Below are 20,750 nucleotides of genomic sequence, written 5' to 3' on the forward strand. Positions count from 1 at the left end.
AACTAATTACCAAAACATAGGTTTATGTTCTATATGGTTTTGTTCTTCTTTCTATAATATCATTTTTATTAACTTTTACAAAAGTATTAGTGTATGATGTGTTAAAAGAAAAACATTGGCCAGGTGTGGTGGCTCACACCTGTAATCCCAGCACTTTGGGAGGCTGAGACAGGCAGATCACAAGGTCAGGAGATCGAGACCATCCTGGCTAACACGGTGAAACCCCGTCTCTACTAAAAATACAAAAAATTAGCTGGGCGTGGTGGCGGGTGCCTGTAGTCCCAGCTACTCGGGAGGCTGAGGCAGGAGAATGGCGTGAACCCGGGAGGCAGAGTTTGCAGTGAGCCGAGATTGTGCCACCGCACTCCAGCCTGGGCGTCTGAGCAAGACTCCGTCTCAAAAAAAGAAAAGAAAAGAAAAGAAAAACATTAGACAAATTAAATTTAACAGAGTTTAATTGAGCAAGGAACAACTAGCAAATTAGGCAGCTCCCCAAACTAGAATAGGTTCAGAGCATCTCCAGCGCTGCTGCATGATCAGAGAGGATTTGTGGACAAAAACAGAAAGTGGCATAAGGAAAATGGAAGTGAGATACAGAAACAGCTGGATTTGTTACAGCTTGGCATTTACCCGATTTGAACACGGTTTGAACTGTTGGCTGCCTCTGGCCAAAACTTGGTGATTGGTACAAGAGTAGGTTACAGTCTATTTACATTCCAGTTAGGTTACAGTTCTCTGTGTACGAAGAAACCTTTAGGCTGAACTTAAAATATGTAAGGAGGCAGCTTTAGGCTAAACTTAATTTAACAATTCCCCACCTTGAATTGAACAATGAGAACACTTGGACACATGAAGGGGAACATCACACACTGGGGCCTGTCGTGGGGTGGGAGGAGGGGGGAGGGATAGCATTAAGAGATACACCTAATGTAAATGACGAGTTAATGGGTGCAGCACACCAACATGGCACATGTATACATATGTAACAAACCTGCACGTTGTGCATATGTACCCTAGAACCTAAAGTATTAAAAAAAAAAAATCCCACCTTTTGGTCAACCTCTCAATTTTGACACTGACCAAAACTTTAGGCATTGATGTCACTCTGTTACCACCATAGATGTACTTATTTGGTCTCAGATCCCACTGGGAAAGAGCAGAACAGTTGATTTTTAAGGTGGGAACAAAGATTTCGGGTTACTTTTTTGTAAGAGTTAGAGAGCCATGGGGACCTCCTTGTGCTGGAATCTCCTGTTTTCATGAGAAAATTAAAAAAAGAAGAAAAAAAAACCTGGTCTGCTTTGGGATCTATCTGCTTCCTTAAAATTTCAGTTTATGTCACATTTAGCACGACTGACTCCATTTTGGTTTGGTCTGGTCAGCTGGGGCCTAGTGTACAAGCTCAGCCCAAAACAATGGCCTCCCATCACTATGTTTTGGTTTGGAAACGTCAATTGGTCCTTTCCCACAGATAGCTGGAAGTCTTCTTCAGAGCATCTGAACAGTCTCTGGAAGTAAAGATGGTGCCTTTACCCTACACTTTTCCTCAGCTTAAGTTTTAGGAGTCATTTTTAATTCTAAACATTTACTGCTGTTTCCCCTAGGATAAAGAGGAAAATCAACATGGAGGAATTCTGGGAGAAAGTCTGTGGTGTTAGCAAATTAAGGGTGGCCCTACAGAAAGCTCCCTGCTGTTAAGACTGTGCTGCCACCTTGTGGCCATCCTGTTTATGACCCCGAGCTCGAAGATCCACCCTCTACTTTTTTGTCTCCTTTTGGTCTCAACTCCAGTGCTTTTCTCATCTTTCCCATCTAACTCCTTAGTGAGCTCCACGAAATCGACTTAATCCTCTGATCTTTACTTGAAGCTTGCTTTCTAAATTCAGTTCCTTTTATCACGTAGTTTGTTACTGCTACATGAATTTGAGCATTATTGTTCAGTGTCAACAAAACTGCTACTAAAGTGATGAATTATATAATTACTTGGGTACAGTAGGTTCAAATAAAACTTTAACATTTTAGCAATAACTTACAAATATTTTACTTCTTGCCACCCGAAGAGAAAGTTGCCTTACAAGCAGCAACTAGCAACACACAAGCCATCTTGGACATACCCCAGATTGGGCTGCCAGGACATAGATTAATAATTTTTGGAGTGCCAAACTGAGTAAATGTCTCTTAAAAATTTAGATCATTGTAGGAGAGTTTGGTCTTTGTAAATCTTCTTCATTATAATCTCCTAATATCTTTATATAAATAATGTACATCATAACTCATCTGAATGAAGATGAAACATGGCAGATTAACAAAGGAAGACAGAAGAGACAAGAAAGGAGTCTGTTGGGGAAGCTAGACATTTCTTCCAAGCATTTCCTTTCTGATACATGTCAATTTCGCTGTGAACAGGAACCATGGTAAAGGCCGTTTGTTTCCTCGTGATGAAATTCAGTCTTACGAGTCATTCTGTGCAACCTAAATGGAATGTTGCCAACTTAACCTTCCTTGAAGTCTTCCTACATCTAACAGACAACTACCTTCAAAGAATAATGGCTAATTGGGGTTGCCCATCCCTAAAATCACCCTAAAATGCAATAGGTAAATGTGCTAGTGGACAAAGGCTCATTTTTCCTGTTTCTTTAGGTTTAACCTTACACAGGTGTATCATTTGCTGAGCATCTAATCCACCATGGAAGCTGCACAGTGCACCTGGGATGCTGGTGCAGATCTGGGGACTATATTTTTTGTCTTTTCCTCCCCTCACCGGAATCTGTCAGACAGCTAATACTTTCTTACAGAACTGAGCAGGCCCTGAGAACTTGATTCTTTGGCTAGCAGGAGAAAAACCCTAACACGTTCTCTTCAACAGTCAGCTATTATCCTTTTACCCAACTTTTGATAATACTTTTAAAGTAATGTTTGCAATAGATTATCATTTATTAGGATGAAATAAAAGATGAGGTATGAGGATCGACTTTCAGTTTCATATTTACAAGTTCATTCAGTTAGAAGAGAACAAAGGTATGACCCATGGCAAACGGTGGGGAAGGGACAGGACGCAGCAGTGACCCTGTGCCAGAGCAAGCACCAAGGAAGATGGAACTGAAAATAACCAGCTGAGGAGTTCATGAATACACCTGTGGCCCTTAGGAGACAAAAACATCTCGTCTAGTAGGAGCACTCTGGATGAGAAAGGATGTGTGCTGTGGTGCAGACTGGAAGTCTGACTGTGGAAACAGGCGTGGCGAAGCTTCGAGAAGACAGGTGCCCTCTGGGTGCTCAGTATCCCTGAGTTATTTTTAGAGTATGTCTGCTTACAGCCAGTAGTTACTACTGGAATGTACACGATAGTGATCCCCACTCGCTCCTTCAGATGGCCTGGGGAAGAGGAATGACGGAATAATCCAGAGTGATTCACAAACAGTGAATCGTGACTATCAATGTGCCTTGTGTCTAGGAGATGATGTGGGGGTCAAGGGAGACTAAGGAAAAGAATGGAGAAGGACAAGTGGCTCTTCCGTTAGCCACAGAGAAAGGGCTACAACTGATCCAGGAACAAATCTTGTCTTAAACTGGAGGGAACCACATACATACCAATAGCAAGAGTCTCCCAGGCAATTTCTAAGAGGAGGGAAACTGCTAACACATAGCCTAGGTTTAGACAGAATCAAAAACACCCCCTTCAGGAACTATGGGCCCCTTAGAGGAAGTCAACTCTCTGCTCCCTCTCACAGAGGGCAAGCCTCCCAAGGAGAAGCCCTGGCACCTGCGCAGGCAACAGAACCGCCAGGCCTGGCACCCCCTCTAGACCAGGAGAAAGGTGCTGAGGAGCAGGCCCTCAGAACTTGATTTTCCAGCCAGCAGGAGAAAAACCCCAACACATTCTCTTCAACAGTCAGCTATTATCCTTTTACCCAGACTGGAATATGCAGTCCTGTATATTTTCATCCTTGGAACAGGTGGCTTGATATGCAAATAAAGTAATAAGTGTCAGAGCTGTATCCTAGCAGTAGCTACTTTGCAAATGTTACCATGGCACCCATTCAACAGTGTTCTTAGAGGTAGCCACACCTCAGCAAGGTCTTTCTAACTTGGAACAGCAAAGTTCAAATGAACGAATAGACACAAACTGTGAAAGAGTCCTGAACCCATTACAAGGTGATTCTTTACAGCACAATTGCCCTCTGAAGCTACTTGAAACAGGGCATGGGACTTAAAGGAGAAAAAGAAGGAAATGGACCATCTCTTCTAACACCTGGAATGTGATCCAAGCCTGGAGACAAATTGAGGGTAATTATAACTGCTAACATTTGTTTTTAGCTGCTAACAGATTGTGCACAGATTGTGAAGGGCAAACTCCATTCTCCAATTACTCCAGTGCAAACTGTGCTTTAACAGTACTCACTAAATCCTAGTTGAGTGAAATGAGAGCAGATTGTCCTTGTGGTGTGGTTCATTTATGTTAAACTATGGAAAACTGGGACTGTCCCCCTACAGTCCCAGTCCAGGGGCCACTCACAGCCAGATGCAGAGAGCCCTACAGCACACTGGGCTCTACACATCTCTGTTCTTACTGCCAGCAAACCTGCTCTACAGGGTATAACATGTATTTCCCAAGCACAGACAAAGCAAAAGGAAAAGGGCTAGACATCAGCTGCTGGGGAAACAAGTCTTAAGCAACCTGGCTTGTGAGCCAATCAAGGTTGCTGAGGTAGGTCCTAAGCCAAAACAGGGTACATTTCCACCTGGTTAGGGGAGAATAAAATAACCGATACGGAAAGTTAACAAGATAATCTGTGATCGGTAACAAATTGATACAATAAACCATGAATTCTATGAGAGTTCAAAGAGGGCAACAGTTCTTTCCTGCTTCCTCTTCAAATGAGGGTGATCAAAGAAGAAGCCCAGAAAGACCATGAAAAAGTGGAAACTTCACCAATAGGAAACTACAGTTTGTTGACACTGAAAAGCCATCAGCAAGAATGAGACTACAGAGCTCCCTCCACTATGTGTCAAAGCCACAGTTCTCTCCATGTCCTTAAAGACAGTAATGATGTATCATTTCTGGCTGAAACAGTCACAGAAGACAGGGGTGCAAAGGAAGGAGCGCTTAGAAAAGCAATAGGGAGTTTCCATTTTGCTACCTTTATTTAAAAACACACAAAGGGTAATTTTGTTTCCCAAAAGGGTAATTATGGGACCATTATATATAGTTAACTCCACATACGCATCACCTTAAGAAATAGTAATAAAGACAGAAAAGTGCCTCTTGGTTCTGTTTCCATAACATTTAGCCAAATCAATCTGTAAATTGTCTGTGGGTGAGTTGAAATTGTAATTTGAGCAGTAACCTGGATGTCCGACGTACCACCTAGGGGTCGACCACATCAAGGGCACAAGATTAAAAAGCGTGAGAATTTGGGCTTGGTTGTGGCAAGTTCTGATGGAGAGATCCATCCAGCCTGATGGAGGCTAAGCGAGGAGGAGGTCCAGGGAGGAAACAATGCTCGGGAGCAAGCAAGAAATGGCATCAGGTTCTAAGAGATGGTCCACTGCCAAGGGTTAAATCCAGCTCTCTGGAAGGAAAGCTATGACAAGGTCTAAGAAGCCTCAGGGCAGGAATTCAGTTACATCAAGAAAGCATAGTACTAAGGAAAAAACAAAGCTCATGTCCAATCCTATGGATTAAGATGACACAGCAGAGGCTAGGAGAAATCTAGAATCTGGTGGGTATGTGGTGCCAGAGTTACTGCAGGATATTAGCCACTAAGATAACGGTGACATGAGTAAAGCCACACTCCACCTATAGCTGGATTGAGGCTTTTAACATATTTTCTGCCCAGGACAGGATTAGCATAGGAACTCTGCAGGTGTCAGGCTAGAGATCAAGCTGTATCAAATACAGCAATGACTGAGCCGAGCTGGGCTGAGGAAGACAGACCGTGAACAGAGCACTTCCATATGAGAGGCCATAATTTATTTATTAGCACAAGGATTTATGATGATAAGTGAGATTTTGAAAAGTGAAAAATATATTCTGTTGCAATGGTCAGTTTATCTCATTTAAATTTTCTGCCTTATCAGTTTTGTTATCCGACAAAGTTAAATGTAAAACATGAAACCATAAATACTAGAAGAAAATATGGGGAATACTTAATTATGCTTTGATGAGGAAGGCATTTCTTAATACATTAAGAAAAAACCATAGGAGTAGAGACTGGATCACATAAAAATGTAAATTTTGGTGCAATTAAAATAACATTGGCATAATTAAAAGGCTGTATAAACCAGGTAAAATATTTGCAACAAATGTGGCAGATTTAATATTCTTGATGCATAAAGATGTCTTGCAAACCAATAAGGAAAACCTCACCCAAAAAACAGGTAAAAAATCAAATATATTTCACAGAAGAATAAATGCCACAGACCAATAAGCATGTCAAAAAGTGTTCAACTTCACTAGAAATAGTAAGGGCACACATTATAGCAACAAAAAATACCAATGCTCACTTCTCAAATTAATGTGATAAGATTGGTACACCTTCCTAGGCAGTGATTTGACAATGTTTGACCTAATACTATGATTTCTAGTAATCTATACTAAAAAAAAAAAATCTGATTCTTTATAATAAATATCATATATGTAATAATTTATTTACAGAAATATTCATTAGTGTTATAATAATTAAAAGAGGCAAGAAACTGAATGTTACAGTTACATAATAAAAAACTCATTAGCCATGAATATTGTGTTTTTTGTTTTTTGTTTTGAGACAGAGTCTCACTCTGTCGCTGAGGCTGGAGTGCAGTGGCACAATCTTGGCTCACTGCAAGCTCTGCCTCCCAGGTTCAGGCCATTCTCCTTCCTCAGCCTCCCAAGTAGCTGGGACGATAGGTGCCCACCACCATGCCCGGCTAATTTTTTGTATTTTTAGTAGAGACGGGGTTTCACCTTGTGAGCCAGGATGGTCTCAATCTCCTGACCTTGTGATCTGCCCACCTCAGACTCCCAAAGTGCTGGGATTACAGGCATGAGCCACCATGCCCAGCTGAATATTGTGTTTTTTAAAGAATTTTTAATAACATGGGAAAATGCTTATGGCACAATATTAAGTGAAAAAGCAGGGTATAAAACATGACTTTATTTATATTATACATAACTTACACATATAGCAAAAAGACTGGAAGGAACAGACCTGTGAATAAGCATGTCAAAAAAGTGATGGAAGGCTGGGCATGGTGGCTCATACCTGTAATCCCAGCACTTTGGGAGGCCAAAGTAGGAGGATCACTTGAGCCCAGGAGTTTGAGACCAGTGTGGGCAACATAGCGAGATCACATCCCTCCTAAAAACTAAAAAAATTACCTGGGCATGGTGGTGCATACCTGTGGTCCCAGCTACTCGGGAGACTGAGACAGGAGGATCACTTGGGCCCAGAAGGTTGGGGCTGCAGTGAGCCATGATCATCCCACTGCACTGCAATCTGAGCAAGAGAGCAAGACTGTCTCAAAAACGAACAAAATAGGTAGCTCCTAGGGCATTATAGGAACAATGATAACTGAATGAATATTTTTTAAAGGAAAAAAATCATTACTTAATGATCTCAGCTTTTTTAGTTTAACATCCCAGAAACTACTGATTTGAAATATTCCAAAGAACTATATTTGCTCTCTGTAACAGTAATTTTTCAAAAATCTTCTAACAAGACCAACTCACTGGAAAGAAAACTCTACATGTCAATGAATGAGTGTCCACAACCCAAAGAATACTCATGTGGCACTTCCAGGAAGTCTCTACCATTAAGCAAAAGAGATCCCATGATCCTAGTCTCGCGGGGCGGGGGGGGAACCCTCCAAATTATTACCAGTGATTTTAAGAAAGATGATGTTAAATGCTAGCACACTCAATAGTTCTGCACAATACATGAGTTCTGCACAATACTTAACATATTCTGAGAAGATCATGAATAAAATGCAAAACCCTTTTTTGTACTTTTATAATTAGGAATAATCTACATAACCCTAGGATTTGTACTTTTACTACTAAGAGCTAATATTTACTGAGTCCTTACTATGTGACAAGCACATAGTGAAGCATTTTTGCCCAAGACCATCTTATGAGGTAAATACTATTAATATCTTCATTTTACAGACAAGTAATCTGTGGCTCCCAAATGTTAAATAACTTGCCAAAGACCACGAAGCTGATAATTGGCCAAGCCCAAATTTAAAACCAGACAGTCTGTTTCTAGAACTTGCATTGTTAACTCATTTGCTTTACTGACTTGGAATCTATGAAACAGGTAAAGTTGAAGAATGCCTTTCTCTTCTGTTTCTTCTCCATGCTCTAGGAGTCTCAAAAAATAATGAATCCTGAGCTTTTAAATCTATGCATATATCACTATCTTTATTATGCTACTTCCTTTAAAGAAAGTATGGTTTAATAACTTAATGCACTGTCTTCAGTTTTTCCTGCACTGGTTTCATATGTAATTTCTCTTCCTTGTTTAGGTTTGCGGCTAGAAGACAGTAAATCTAGCAATGGAGCCCACATATGAGGAATACCTAGCAAATCATGGAACAATAGTAAAGCCTTATTACTGGCTAAGCTTCTCTCTAGATTGCTCTAATTGTCCTTACCATATTCGAACAGGTGAAGAAGCAAGAGTTTCCCTCACAGAATTTTGTCAGATTTTTGGATTCCCTTATGGGACAACATATCCTCAAACAAAACACCTCACATTTTATGAATTAAAAACTTCTTCTGGTAGCCTGGTGCAAAAGGGCCATGCTAGCAGTTGCACTGGGAATTATATCCATCCAGAATCAATGCTCTTTGAAATGAATGGTTACCTTGACTCAGCCATATACAATAATGACAGCATCAGGCATATCATTCTGTATTGCAACAACTCCCCTTGTAATGAAGCTAACCACTGCTGCATCAGCAAAGTGTACAATTTCCTGATTACATATCCAGGCATCACTCTTAGTATTTATTTTTCTCAGCTCTATCACACCGAGACGGACTTCCCTGCCTCCGCATGGAACCGCGAAGCTCTCCGGAGCCTGGCCAGCTTATGGCCGCGGGTTGTTTTGAGTCCAATAAGCGGCGGGATTTGGCATTCTGTCCTCCACAGCTTTGTTAGTGGTGTCTCAGGATCACATGTTTTTCAGCCCATTTTAACAGGGAGAGCACTGACAGGCACAATGCATATGAAATCAATGCCATAACAGGTGTAAAACCTTTCTTCACTGATGTTCTTCTCCAGACAAAAAGGAATCCGAACACAAAAGCTCAGGTGGCTTTAGAGAGCTACCCCTTAAACAATGCCTTTCCCGGACAGTCTTTTCAAATGACGAGTGGAATACCTCCAGACCTCAGGGCTCCTGTTGTTTTTGTGCTATTGCCTCTCAGGGACTTACCACCAATGCATATGGGCCAAGACCCAAATAAACCCAGGAATATCATAAGGCACTTAAATATGCCTCAAATGTCATTCCAGGAAACCGAGGACCTTGAAAGGCTTCCCACTAGAAGGTCAGTGGAGACAGTGGAAATCACAGAATGGTTTGCAAGTAGCAAACAGGCAGATGAAAAGACGAAGAAGAAGAAAGGGAAGAAATAAAATCTACCTTCCCACAGCATGAAACCAATTCCCAGCGGGCTTATTAGATAGACAACAAAAATCTGGAAACTTTCTCTCTTAGGGCTGAGCCAAGAAGGAGATAAACTGACGCACTAAAAGCAAACCTTGAATTATTTACCATATGAACTGTTATAAAGTCACACTCTTTTAAACATAATCCAAAATGTTTCCATAAGTAACTTGATCTCTCTCCTTTGAAAGTAGCAGTATCAAAATGGAACCATTAGCAGCTTGCTAATATTTTGGTGCAGAAAAGGAATCTCATTATTCTATTCTACTCACATTACCTTTTCACAACAAAAGCCCATGGACAAAATAGCTACCTAAATTGATTTCAGTAAAAAAATTTACTGTAAAACTGAAAAACAGCCTGAAGCTACTGACATTAAATGCTGTTTACAAGAGCAAACCAGTGATTTTCTACTAGTTGTTAATCATGGACAGAAGATTTTAGGTAGTTCATTTTTTTCTAAAGTGATTCAAAATAGTTTTGTGTGGGAAAAAGCACTTCTGTTGATTACGTATAGCTATAAAGATTAAAACCTAGGCACCTGCTCAGTTTGCTCTTCCCCAGCTCAGACCTCTCCCTTCTGAGCAGATGATAGAGGCAAGATGATACATGAGAACCTCCAATGGCTCCTGTCATCACATACCATATAAAATCCAAGTTCCTCTTACTGGCTTTCAAGGATCCTCCTTTAACTTTCTGTTGCCTTGTATCATCAGCAAGATCATAAGTACCCACAGGTCAAGCGCTGTCTCTCCCTTCCCTTTAACTTTTCCCTTAGGATCTAGCACGTTATCCAGCAAAACGTGGGTAGCAAGGCTGAAATGACATCTCAATAACTTCACCAATGACTATGAGTCAACATCCCTTCTCCACCCTGGCTGAAAGCCTACTTAACCATCCTGCAACAGATGTTTTTCTTTTTGTTAGCATCCATTCCCCCTTCTAATGCAGCTCCCAGTGCATAATGTGTGTTTTACTTCCCTCCTTTCTGACTCCATCCTCGTCACGAGTGAATATTTGTACCTTCTCTTAAAATCTTCAAAACACACTTCTAGGAAGTGCTCCTTCACTAATCCTCTAAGCACTTAAATGAAAGCACTTTGCTTATGCTTATTTCACATTTGCTGCCACTTGCCTCTTTGAAATATGTAAAGATACATTACAAGAAAAATATACATTTACTTGTAACTTGCTATTTTTTTCTATATATATATGTATATAAAGCTCCTATTATCCTAAGCTAATAAAAGAGTTTGCCATGACATTAAAACATGTAATACTCCATGAAGGAGGAGGAGAAAGAAAAACGTATTTTAGGAATAACAATTAGTATTGTGGTTAAAATAAACATGAATAAAAAGTTTAAAACAAAGTTCTATTGTTAGCATACAAATTTTAATGGAATTACTGGAATACAGTTTTATTGTGGTTATATAGTGAGTATTATTTAAAGAAGTACTGTTGAGGTTTATTTTTATTTCATGAAATCCTATGTCCACAATTTGAGATATTGAGTTAAAAAGATCCCAAATGACAAATCCAGCATCTCTGATCATTATTAAAATAGATCCAATTTGTTGCCAGAAAATGGCAGACTACAACGTGAACCAGGCTACAGAGAATCCAGTTAGAAACACGGTCTGAAATAGATGATGAACTTATATTTCTAATGTGAACCTGGATATCAATGGTATACAACAAAAGGAGAAGTTGCCAGAACTATAGGAAAGAAAAGTGCCTTTGGCAGTTAAACTTTTGTAATGACTTGATAAGACTAGGGCTAGGAAGAAGATTACTGACAGGTCATAAGCTCAGGCCAATACAGCCAACCTTAGACAAAAGGCTATTAGAAGAACATAAAGATATACTGCCCAAGGCAAGTAATCTGTTTCCTCATCTGCAAAACAAGAAAGGTGGGCTAGTTCATCTTTAAGGTTCCTTTCAGCTCCATCTGCTATAAGAAGGCATATAGCAAAGCAACAGTTCCACAAAGTGAGATCCTGCAGTGCAGTGATTAGCTTTCCTTGCTCACTACACAGTGATTCTTGGTCATGTCAGGCTGGCCCAGCGATTGAGAGAGAGAAGTTGGGTTGCTCCACCCCTCTTCAGCAAACTGGCAATGTTGATATGGAAGAATATCTCTGCCACCACACATATAGAAATAATAGAAATAAAGAAAATAGAAGTAAATTAAGGCAGCTAGTAATATGATGATCTGGAAAAGGCATTGGGATATATCCCAAGAAAACAATGAGACTGAAGGGAGGGACACATTATCTTGGTGACTCTACCAAGGTCCAGGGTTTGGGGGTCTTAGCTTTGCATGCTCAACTACCTACTTAGTAAGTACAGGGAGAATGGATTTACCCATCGGAAGCAGGTTTGGATTAACAAAGCTCTTGAGACTGATATGTAAAGACAAAAAACTAATGTACTGATTTCTAGTAAGACTTATAACTACATATGCAAGCATATATTCAAGTCATCCAGGTTATATAGCCTCTCCATGTACATAAGCTACATTGCAAGTCAAATTATCATAAGGTTGCCTTATGGATTAGAGGAGTCCATTATTTGACTCAAGTGTTTAGTGCTATCAGATTCTGCTTTCATAGTGGTGATTGACATCTGCTTAGAATGAAGTGGTGGATGGGGTATGTACAAGGGCATCTCATTCCTGGACAGTGTTTGGGAGGGTCCAGACAGCAAGAGACAACACAAACCTCTGTGACCAACTCCTGTCATGGCATTGATTTGCTATGTGACTAGAAATCTGTTTTCTATGTTTCATCAAGCTACAATCCAATCCATATAATACTAAACAGATGAGAATTAATCAAGCTATAATCTAATCCTGCTCATCTGAGAGCAAATCCTATTTCTTTAAATTGCCATTACACCTTTTTCATTCATAGTATACGCAATCTAAAAAGTTCCACAGATGGAATCTTACTCTTCTTACTGGTTTTTAAGGAAAGCCACATAAATTTAAAAATTTTTAAAAATAGTAAATTTAAAAAGGAAAGCCACATCATAACCTGTACTAATTTAAAATAATATTATTCGGCCAGGCGTGGTGGCTCCTGCCTGTAATCTCAGCACTTTGGTAGGCTGAAGCAGGAGGACTACTTCAGCCCAGGAGGTAGAGGCTGCAGTGAGCTATGATCACACCACTGCACTCCAACCTGGGCAACATAGCAAGACCCTGTTTCTAAAAAATAATAATATTACTAACATTGAGTGAGAGCTATATGTCAAGTATTTTTCTAAGCACTTACATGTATTCATTTAATCCTCCCAATAATCCTACGAGGTAGATATTATTATAATACCTACTTTACAAATAAGGAAATTGTAGCACAGATAATTTAATTAACCTCCCAAGTAGTAAATAAAGGCCGAGCTGAGCGTTAAACCCAAGAAGTCGAGCTCCAGAGTCCATGTTCTTAATCATTATGCCTTAATGCTTCTCTAAATAATAACAATGCAGATTCACTACAAAGCCTAAAAGAATCCATATTTATTTAGGACCTGTCCTGAAGCTTGCCTGTCATTCTGCTCAAACCACAGTACCAATGGGCATCCTCTAAACTATGGAAGCCAGGTAGGCAGGATGGGCTAGGGTGGAAAACTTTAGTAGGTTTTAGTTACCAGAACTTTGGCCCTGCCCCACTCCCCTGTTGCCCAGGACCTCATGCCAAACATAAATCCCAAGATCATCTTGTCTTAGATGTCCCTGACTTTCAGGGATGTACTAAATCTGGGACCCAAGGCAATGGAACACTGTTTTACTGCATTGTCTAGTTAAGTGTAAATGGTTCCTCAAAAAATTAAAAAGAGAATTAACATATCATCAGGCAATTCTACCTCTGGGTATAAAAAACAAGGTCTTGGCCAAGCACGGCGGTTCACGCCTGTAATCCCAGCATTTTGGGAGGCTGAGATGGGAGGATCATTTTAGTCCAGGAGTTCAAGACCAGCCTGGGCAACATAGCAAGACTCTGAATCTATTTTTAAAAAGTAAAGTAATTTTTTTTTATAAAACAGGACCTCAAAGAGATATTTGTACACCCATGTTTATAGCAGTATTACAATAGCCAAAAGGTAGAACCAAACCAAGTGTCCATTGACAGATGAATGGATACCCAAGATGTGGTATATACATACAATGGAGTATTATTCAGCTTTAAAAAGGAAGGAAATCTATTCACGTGCCACAACATGGATGAACCTTGAGGACATTATGCCAAGTTAAATAAACCAGTCAAAAATAGGCAAACACCACGATTCCACTTACATGTGGTAAGTAGAAAATGGTGGTTGCCGGGGGCTGGGGAGCAGGGAACAGGGAGTTATTGTTTAATGGGTACAGAATTAGTTTTGTAAGATGAAAAGAGGTCTGGAGATGGATGTTGGTAATAGCTGTACAACAATGTGCTTAGTACTACTTAATTATACACTTCAAAATGGTTAAGATAATGACTTTGTTTTATCTATTTTATCATAATCTTTTTTAAAAATTGAATTACTAGTTGACACCTACTGATCTCTCTAAATACAAAAAAAGTGACATCTTTTCTGTTAGACTAAATATTAGAAATCAGGCTCTATGTCGCCGGGCACAGTGGCTCACACCTGTAATCTCAGCACTTTGGGAGGCCGAGGAGGGCGGATCACCTGAGGTTGGGAATTTGAGACCACCCTAACCTTTGGGAGAAACCCCATCTCTACTAAAAACACAAAATTAGCTGGGTGTGGTGGCCTGTAATCCCAGCTGCTCAGGAGACTGAGGCAGGAGAACTGCTTGAACCCAGCAGGCGGAGGTTGCGGTGAGCCAGAGATCGTGCCATTGCACTCCAGCCTGGGCAACAAGAGAGAAACTCCGTCTCCAAAAAAAAAAAAAGAAAAAGAAAAAGAAATCGGGCTCTATGTCTAGTCTCAAAATACAGAGATAAGGTAAGGAAAGCTCACAGTAATATCTAAAAAACGAATATCCTTTAAAAAATCATTAAAATAACACAGTTTTTTTAGGTTCACAATTCACAGTTCATTTCAAGCTCTTATATGGGTTTGTTTAGACCTTTGATACTTGGCTATATACTTATTTTTAGAAAAAAGTAATTCCAAATTATTATAATTTGCCACATCATTCTGCCACCTGCTGATTGAATATCATTGGCCAAATTACATAACCTCTCTGAGTTTTAGTTTACTCATTCATAAAATGGGAACACTAATTTCTAGGCCATAGAGCTACTCTGGGGATTAAATAATGCAAGTAAAGGGTTTATTTACCAAGTGTCTGACACACAATAAACTTATTAAGTGGTTACTATTATTAATAAAATATGAACAGGATAAGGATAAAGAGTAGGAAATTATAAGGATTGCAGGATCTTTCAAATATTATCAAAACTATGAGTCTTAGATAGTTGACTTCCTATTTTCTTTAAGAAGTAAAGATAGGTCAGGCACGGTGGCTCTCGCCTGTAATCCCAGCACTTTGGGAGGCCGAGGCAGGCGGATCACGAGGTCAGGCGATCCAGACCATCCTGGCTAACACGGTGAAACGCCGTCTCTACTAAAAATATTTTAAAAATTAGCCAGGTGTGGTGGCAGGTGCCTGTAGTCCCAGCTACTGGGGAGGCTGAGGCAGAAGAATGGCGTGAACCAGGGAGGCAGAGCTTGCAGTGAGCCGAGATCGCGCCACTGCACTCCAGCCTGGGACAGGGGGAGACTCCGTCTCAAAAAAAAAGAAGTAAAGATATGTTACTAGAATTTGTGATAATCAGGTTGGGGAACAAAAAGTTGATTTCAATGTTTTGCTGAAAGAGTTAATAGTGGTAATGAGAAAAGAAAAACGTCCATGGTCATGGCAGATACTAAAACAATTATAAGAAAATATTTTGTGCAACTTCTTGCCAATAAATTGGCAATCTAGATGAGATGCATCATTTTCTAGAAACACATAAATTCTAAAATTGATTTAATAATAGAAAGAAAAATCAAACAAATCAATAATCATAGAAGATAAGAATGATCGAAGATCTACCTCTAAAAATATCAGCAAGCCCAGGTAGTTTTGCAGCACACTCTATAACTTTCAAAGACCAAATAGCATGATAATTTCTCATCATTTAAACTATTGCAGAGCGTAGGAAAAAAAAGGTGGAAATCTAAATTCGTCTACAAAGTTAGGCTAACACTAATATCAAAACTGGATAAAGATAGCACAAATAAATAAAATTATGGATCCATCTTACTTAAAAACAGAAATTATGACCAGGCATGGTGGGGTGGCTCATGCCTGTAATCTCATCACTTGGGAGACCAAGGCTAGAGAATTGCTTGAGGCCAGGAGTTGAAGACCAGCCTGGGCAACATAGGGAGACACTGCATCTACAGAACAAAATTTTTAAAGGCAGCACGCAGTGCCTCACATCTATAATCCTAGCACTGTGAGAGGCCGAGGCTGGCAGATTACTTGTGCTCAGGAGTTCAAGACCAGCCTGGACAACATGGCAAAACCCCATCTCTACAAAAAAATACAAAAATTAGCTAGGGGTAGTGGTGTGCTCCTGTGGTCTCAGCTACTCGGTAGGCTGAGGTGGGAGGATGGCTTGAGCCTGGGAAGTCGAGGCTGCAGTGAGCCAAGATCACACCACTGCCCTCCAGCCTGGGCAACAGAGTGCGATCCTGTCTGAACTTTTTAAAAAAAATTCTGAAACCACACAAACAAAATATAAACTAATCAAATCCAGCAAGTAATTAAAATGGTAATATTTTACAACCAAATAGAGTTTATTGTAGAAACATGGGAATTTTTCAGTGTAGAAAAATATATATATTCACTACACTCATAAATTCAAAGATAGAAACTATACGATTTTTATGATTAGATCCCCATAAAAGGCATTTGATAATTTTAGCAGTCATTTCTAAAAGTCATAAAGCAAAAGTAAATATGTCAACTGGTGAAATACCAAAGACATTTCCATTGAGACAGGAACAAAGCAGAAGAGCCCAGCACTCAATTTTTCAACACTCTTTTCAACATTCTAGCATATACAATAAGATAAAATAAGTGACAGAAATATTGGAAAAGAAGATGTAAATTATCATTACCTCAAATGTTATACAGTGTGATAAGAGATGCAACCTTAAAACAACTGTTAGCATTAATAAAATACCCCCATGCTAAGAAAGAATACAGGATAAATATGTTTTAAAGTCCATAGCTTTCATTTTATATCATAAGCCGTTAAAAAAAATCAAATGAAAAAGTCTCATTCACAATACTTTAAAAATAAGACTTATTCTTTGGCACTAAATCTTTTTCCTGAGGCAAGAGTACAGATTTACAATTTTTTTTAATCTTTGAAGTACTAATATATGAATAAAGGTTTATGAAAGTTGCAGATACCAGGATGAAATCACTTTTTGTCAAACACAAACTAGAGCCAGGAGAGCACAAAGGAGTAGGGTTCATGATTGCATGGACGAGATAAAAGACATTTTTGGAAGTCTTGTCTCAAGGACTTTCTAAAATAAGAAATTCTGTAGGACTGCAGCAATTCAGATAAAATGCTCTCAAAACAACACCTGCCCAGTAATAGCATCTCCTCCTCTAAAATGTCGCCAAGTCTGACTTTGAGTATCCAAAACCAGTATCTGTTTCCAACCAGCTTATGTGAACTTCTCCTTTTGCCAAATAAAAGTTTCCCTTTGGCCAGGCGCGGTGGCTCACGCCTGTAATCCCAGTACTTTGGGAGCCCAAGGCGGGCGGATCACAAGGTCAGGAGATCAAGACCATCCTGGCCAACAGGCAGAAACCTCGTCCTACTAAAAATATAAAAACTAGCTGGGCGTGGTGGCGTGCGCCTGTAATCCCAGCTACTTTGGAGGCTGAGGCAGGAGAATCACTTGAACCAGGGAGTCGGAGGTTGCAGTGAGCCGAGATTGTGCCACTGCACTCCAGCCTGGCGACAGAGCGAGACTCCGTCTCAAATAAATAAGTAAATAAATAAATAAAATTTTAAAAAGTTTCCCTTTATCCTCCCTTCTTTGATGCATATGTAGCTTGCCACAGCTATGCATCTGAGGTTATAATCCTCCTTTCTAATTCCCAAATAAATTCAATGTATTTAGAGATTTTTTTTTTCTTTAGCTTACAGGTTTTTAGTTGACAAGTTTGAGTAGAAAGTTCACCCTATCTACTCCACTTTAATGTGTAATCATAAAATTATATAAAGAAAAAACTTGAAACAAAGAAAAAATGAAATTTTGAAGGTTCGTGTTTTAAAATTTAACACATAACCAATTGATGCAGATATTCATAGGAGCATTAAATCATAAGATAATCTATGCACAACATGCTAAAAATATTTTTATATTTTTATTTATTATGTACATTTATATATATTATGTTGCCAGAGAACCCTGGTATTAAAGCATCCTTACCAGAACTGAATTCGCTTATTTATATTTATAATACATTTTACATATTTGATTAGCATTGATTTTGCACTTCTATTTCAAATAATAAAAATAAATAATGTCACATTGCAGGATTCAATATCTTTTTTTTTTTTGAGATGAAGTGTCTCATTCTGTCACCCAGGCTGGAGTGCAATGGCATGATCTCGGCTCACTGCCACCTCTGCCTCCCGGATTCGAGCAACTCTCCCACCTCACCCTCCCAAGTAACTGGGACTACAGGTGCGCACCACCACCCCCAGCTAATTTTTTGTATTTTTAGTAGAGACAGGGTTTCCCTATGTTGGCCAGGCTGGTCTTGAACTTCTCACCTCAAGTGATCTGCCCGCCTTGGCTTCCCAAAGTTCTGGGATTACAGGCAAGAGCCACCGCACCCAGCCAGGATTCAATGTCTTTATTTGTTGTTTAAGTATTTAGTGGCAAGTTTGGGGAAGAGAAGCATATGTTAGAATCCTTGGTTTAAAATGTCTGAAAAGAAAGACCTATTATAGCCTTATTAAAGTCCCTTCTAACTGAAAAGATCCTTGGCTGTTTGCATCATCACAGAAGATAAGGAACTACATATACAGCATTAACCTTGAGAAAATTCAGATTCAGTCCTGCTTCGGTATTGAATCAAACTAGGTTATTTGCACAACAAGTAAAATGTCTTAAAACCTTATAAACCTTTTATATCAGGGTAAGCACTCATTTGAAAAATTAAAAGGAAAATAATATTACCTAAGATGAATTAAGTATCATGATAAACATTAAAAATTTAGAATTTGCAAGGAAGTGAAATAATGAGCTTTCTAATTAAAAGATAATTAAGGACAGATTTCTCCACATACACACAAAAATTTCCCTAAAGCTTTATAAAGATATAACTAGCTAATAAGGTGGAGAAGTAATTTATGTGCCCATTAAAAAATACTCAATCTCTGAATGTTAGTCCAAAATTAAGTTGTCAGATCCTTAAATCATTGGCTAGAAACACGCTGAGTACCTAGTATGTACTAGGCACTTGGATCATTGTGAGACAATAAAATTTACTGCATTAGAAAAGACATTTTTCACATCTTAAATGCCATAAGCATTATTTGGCTGGCAATTAATTACATTTAACACATTAAACATATAGAGCAAAATTCTGAGCAATCAAAATTATACCCTTGAGCAATCGATTATTTAAATTCCTCTCACTATTCCCTTAAGCTGATTTCTACTCTGGGATTCTTTCACAGTTCTCAAATAAGAAAATAAAAAATTTCCTAAATAAGGCAATACAAAAGAATAGAAATGTAAGAGAAGAGATGTATTAGCTCTTGAATCTATCCTTGTTTCCATTTGCTCTCAATAGTGCCTCTATTGTTCGATTTTCTCTCCAAAGAAAAATACTGATTTAAAAGAAGAAAAAGTACAATCACCTTTAACAGCTAAAGTGTACTGATTAACATCTACTAAAGTTAGCAAAGACAAACTGAAAAAAAATTGTAAAATCTCTATTCTAAGTTACATAATGCCATTCACCATAGCAATGATTTTATACTTCGGTATATGGTTTTTTAAAATAAATATTACCAACAGGTAAAATTTTTTCCTTTGCTGTCTTAAGACAGTCCTAAGATAATTTTTACCAGTGTGTGTGTTCATAACTTGAATGTTAATTTAAAGCAATGTTACTTCTATCACCTAAATGATATACTTACAGAACAGTGGTTTAATTGGGAACAGAAAAACGCCACATTGCTTCTTCCCAAGAAAAAGGGATGTATTCCATTCTCGAGGTCTCTCTCCCACTCTCTATTTATATATAATATACTGCACAGATAAATACACACACATATATATGTACTTTTTTTGAACTTAAAGAAGACTGGATGTATGTATTTACACGTATATATCCAACAAATATTTAATTTTGAGATCTCTCTCCCTCTTCTGTTATTCTCAGTATGATTCTCAAACTGTACGCTCTTTCATTTTTCATTCATTCATCAAGCACGCATCGAGTCCCTTCTGCATGCTTAGTTTTTTGTCGGATAGAAGGAAGATACAAAAGAAAAACTGTCTCTGCCCTTCAGAATCTTTCCATCTCTTCCAGGAACAAGATAAAACACCATATATTATTAAGCAATTTATAAGACTAGTCCCAAAACCAATGGTACAAGTAACATGCATTTTACATTTATGTAGAATTTTAGAGCTTGGAAACACTTTCGTGATATTTAATCCTAAGAACAATCTTGTAAAGGGCACATTATTAGCTCCATTTCGGTGATGAGGAATCTGAGACAGAATTTCAAGTGACATATCTCGTTCAAACATTATGAGCGGAAGAGTCAAGACTTAAGCCTGAGTTTTCTGATTATAAGCCCAGTGCTCTTTTCAACACAGTACTGGAAACCAAAGATTGTGGCACACAACAGGACAACAGCCAGTCTTCTGTTCGAGGTCCAACTAAACTGGACCCATACCTGAGCAATGTCCAGCCAAATGTCCAAATTAATTTTATCCTGCAAATATTTGTTCTTCAGTGTAATACACACAGCACAACTACCATTTCCTTCGTCTTAGTGCCTTTATCTCCTACATTCCGAAAATGGGGATGTCAAATA

General features: G+C 38.9%; 2 protein-coding genes across 4 annotated transcripts in view; one reads left to right on the forward strand and one right to left on the reverse strand.

The window, feature by feature from the left end:
• The window catches only part of RGL1 (ral guanine nucleotide dissociation stimulator like 1), a 289,935-nt gene that overhangs the window by 268,457 nt on the left and 728 nt on the right, over window positions 1–20,750 (reverse strand). The gene's annotated exons all lie outside the window — the stretch shown is intronic.
• On the forward strand, window positions 4,046–11,025 carry APOBEC4 (apolipoprotein B mRNA editing enzyme catalytic polypeptide like 4). The gene is given in 3 exon segments (XM_025368483.1): window positions 4,046–4,287; window positions 8,509–9,193; window positions 9,196–11,025. Coding segments are annotated over 2 exon segments (1,086 nt in total). The 5' UTR covers window positions 4,046–4,287; window positions 8,509–8,538; the 3' UTR covers window positions 9,627–11,025.

Source organism: Theropithecus gelada, chromosome 1 (genome assembly GCF_003255815.1).
Source record: "Theropithecus gelada isolate Dixy chromosome 1, Tgel_1.0, whole genome shotgun sequence".
Classification (NCBI taxonomy): domain Eukaryota; kingdom Metazoa; phylum Chordata; class Mammalia; order Primates; family Cercopithecidae; genus Theropithecus; species Theropithecus gelada.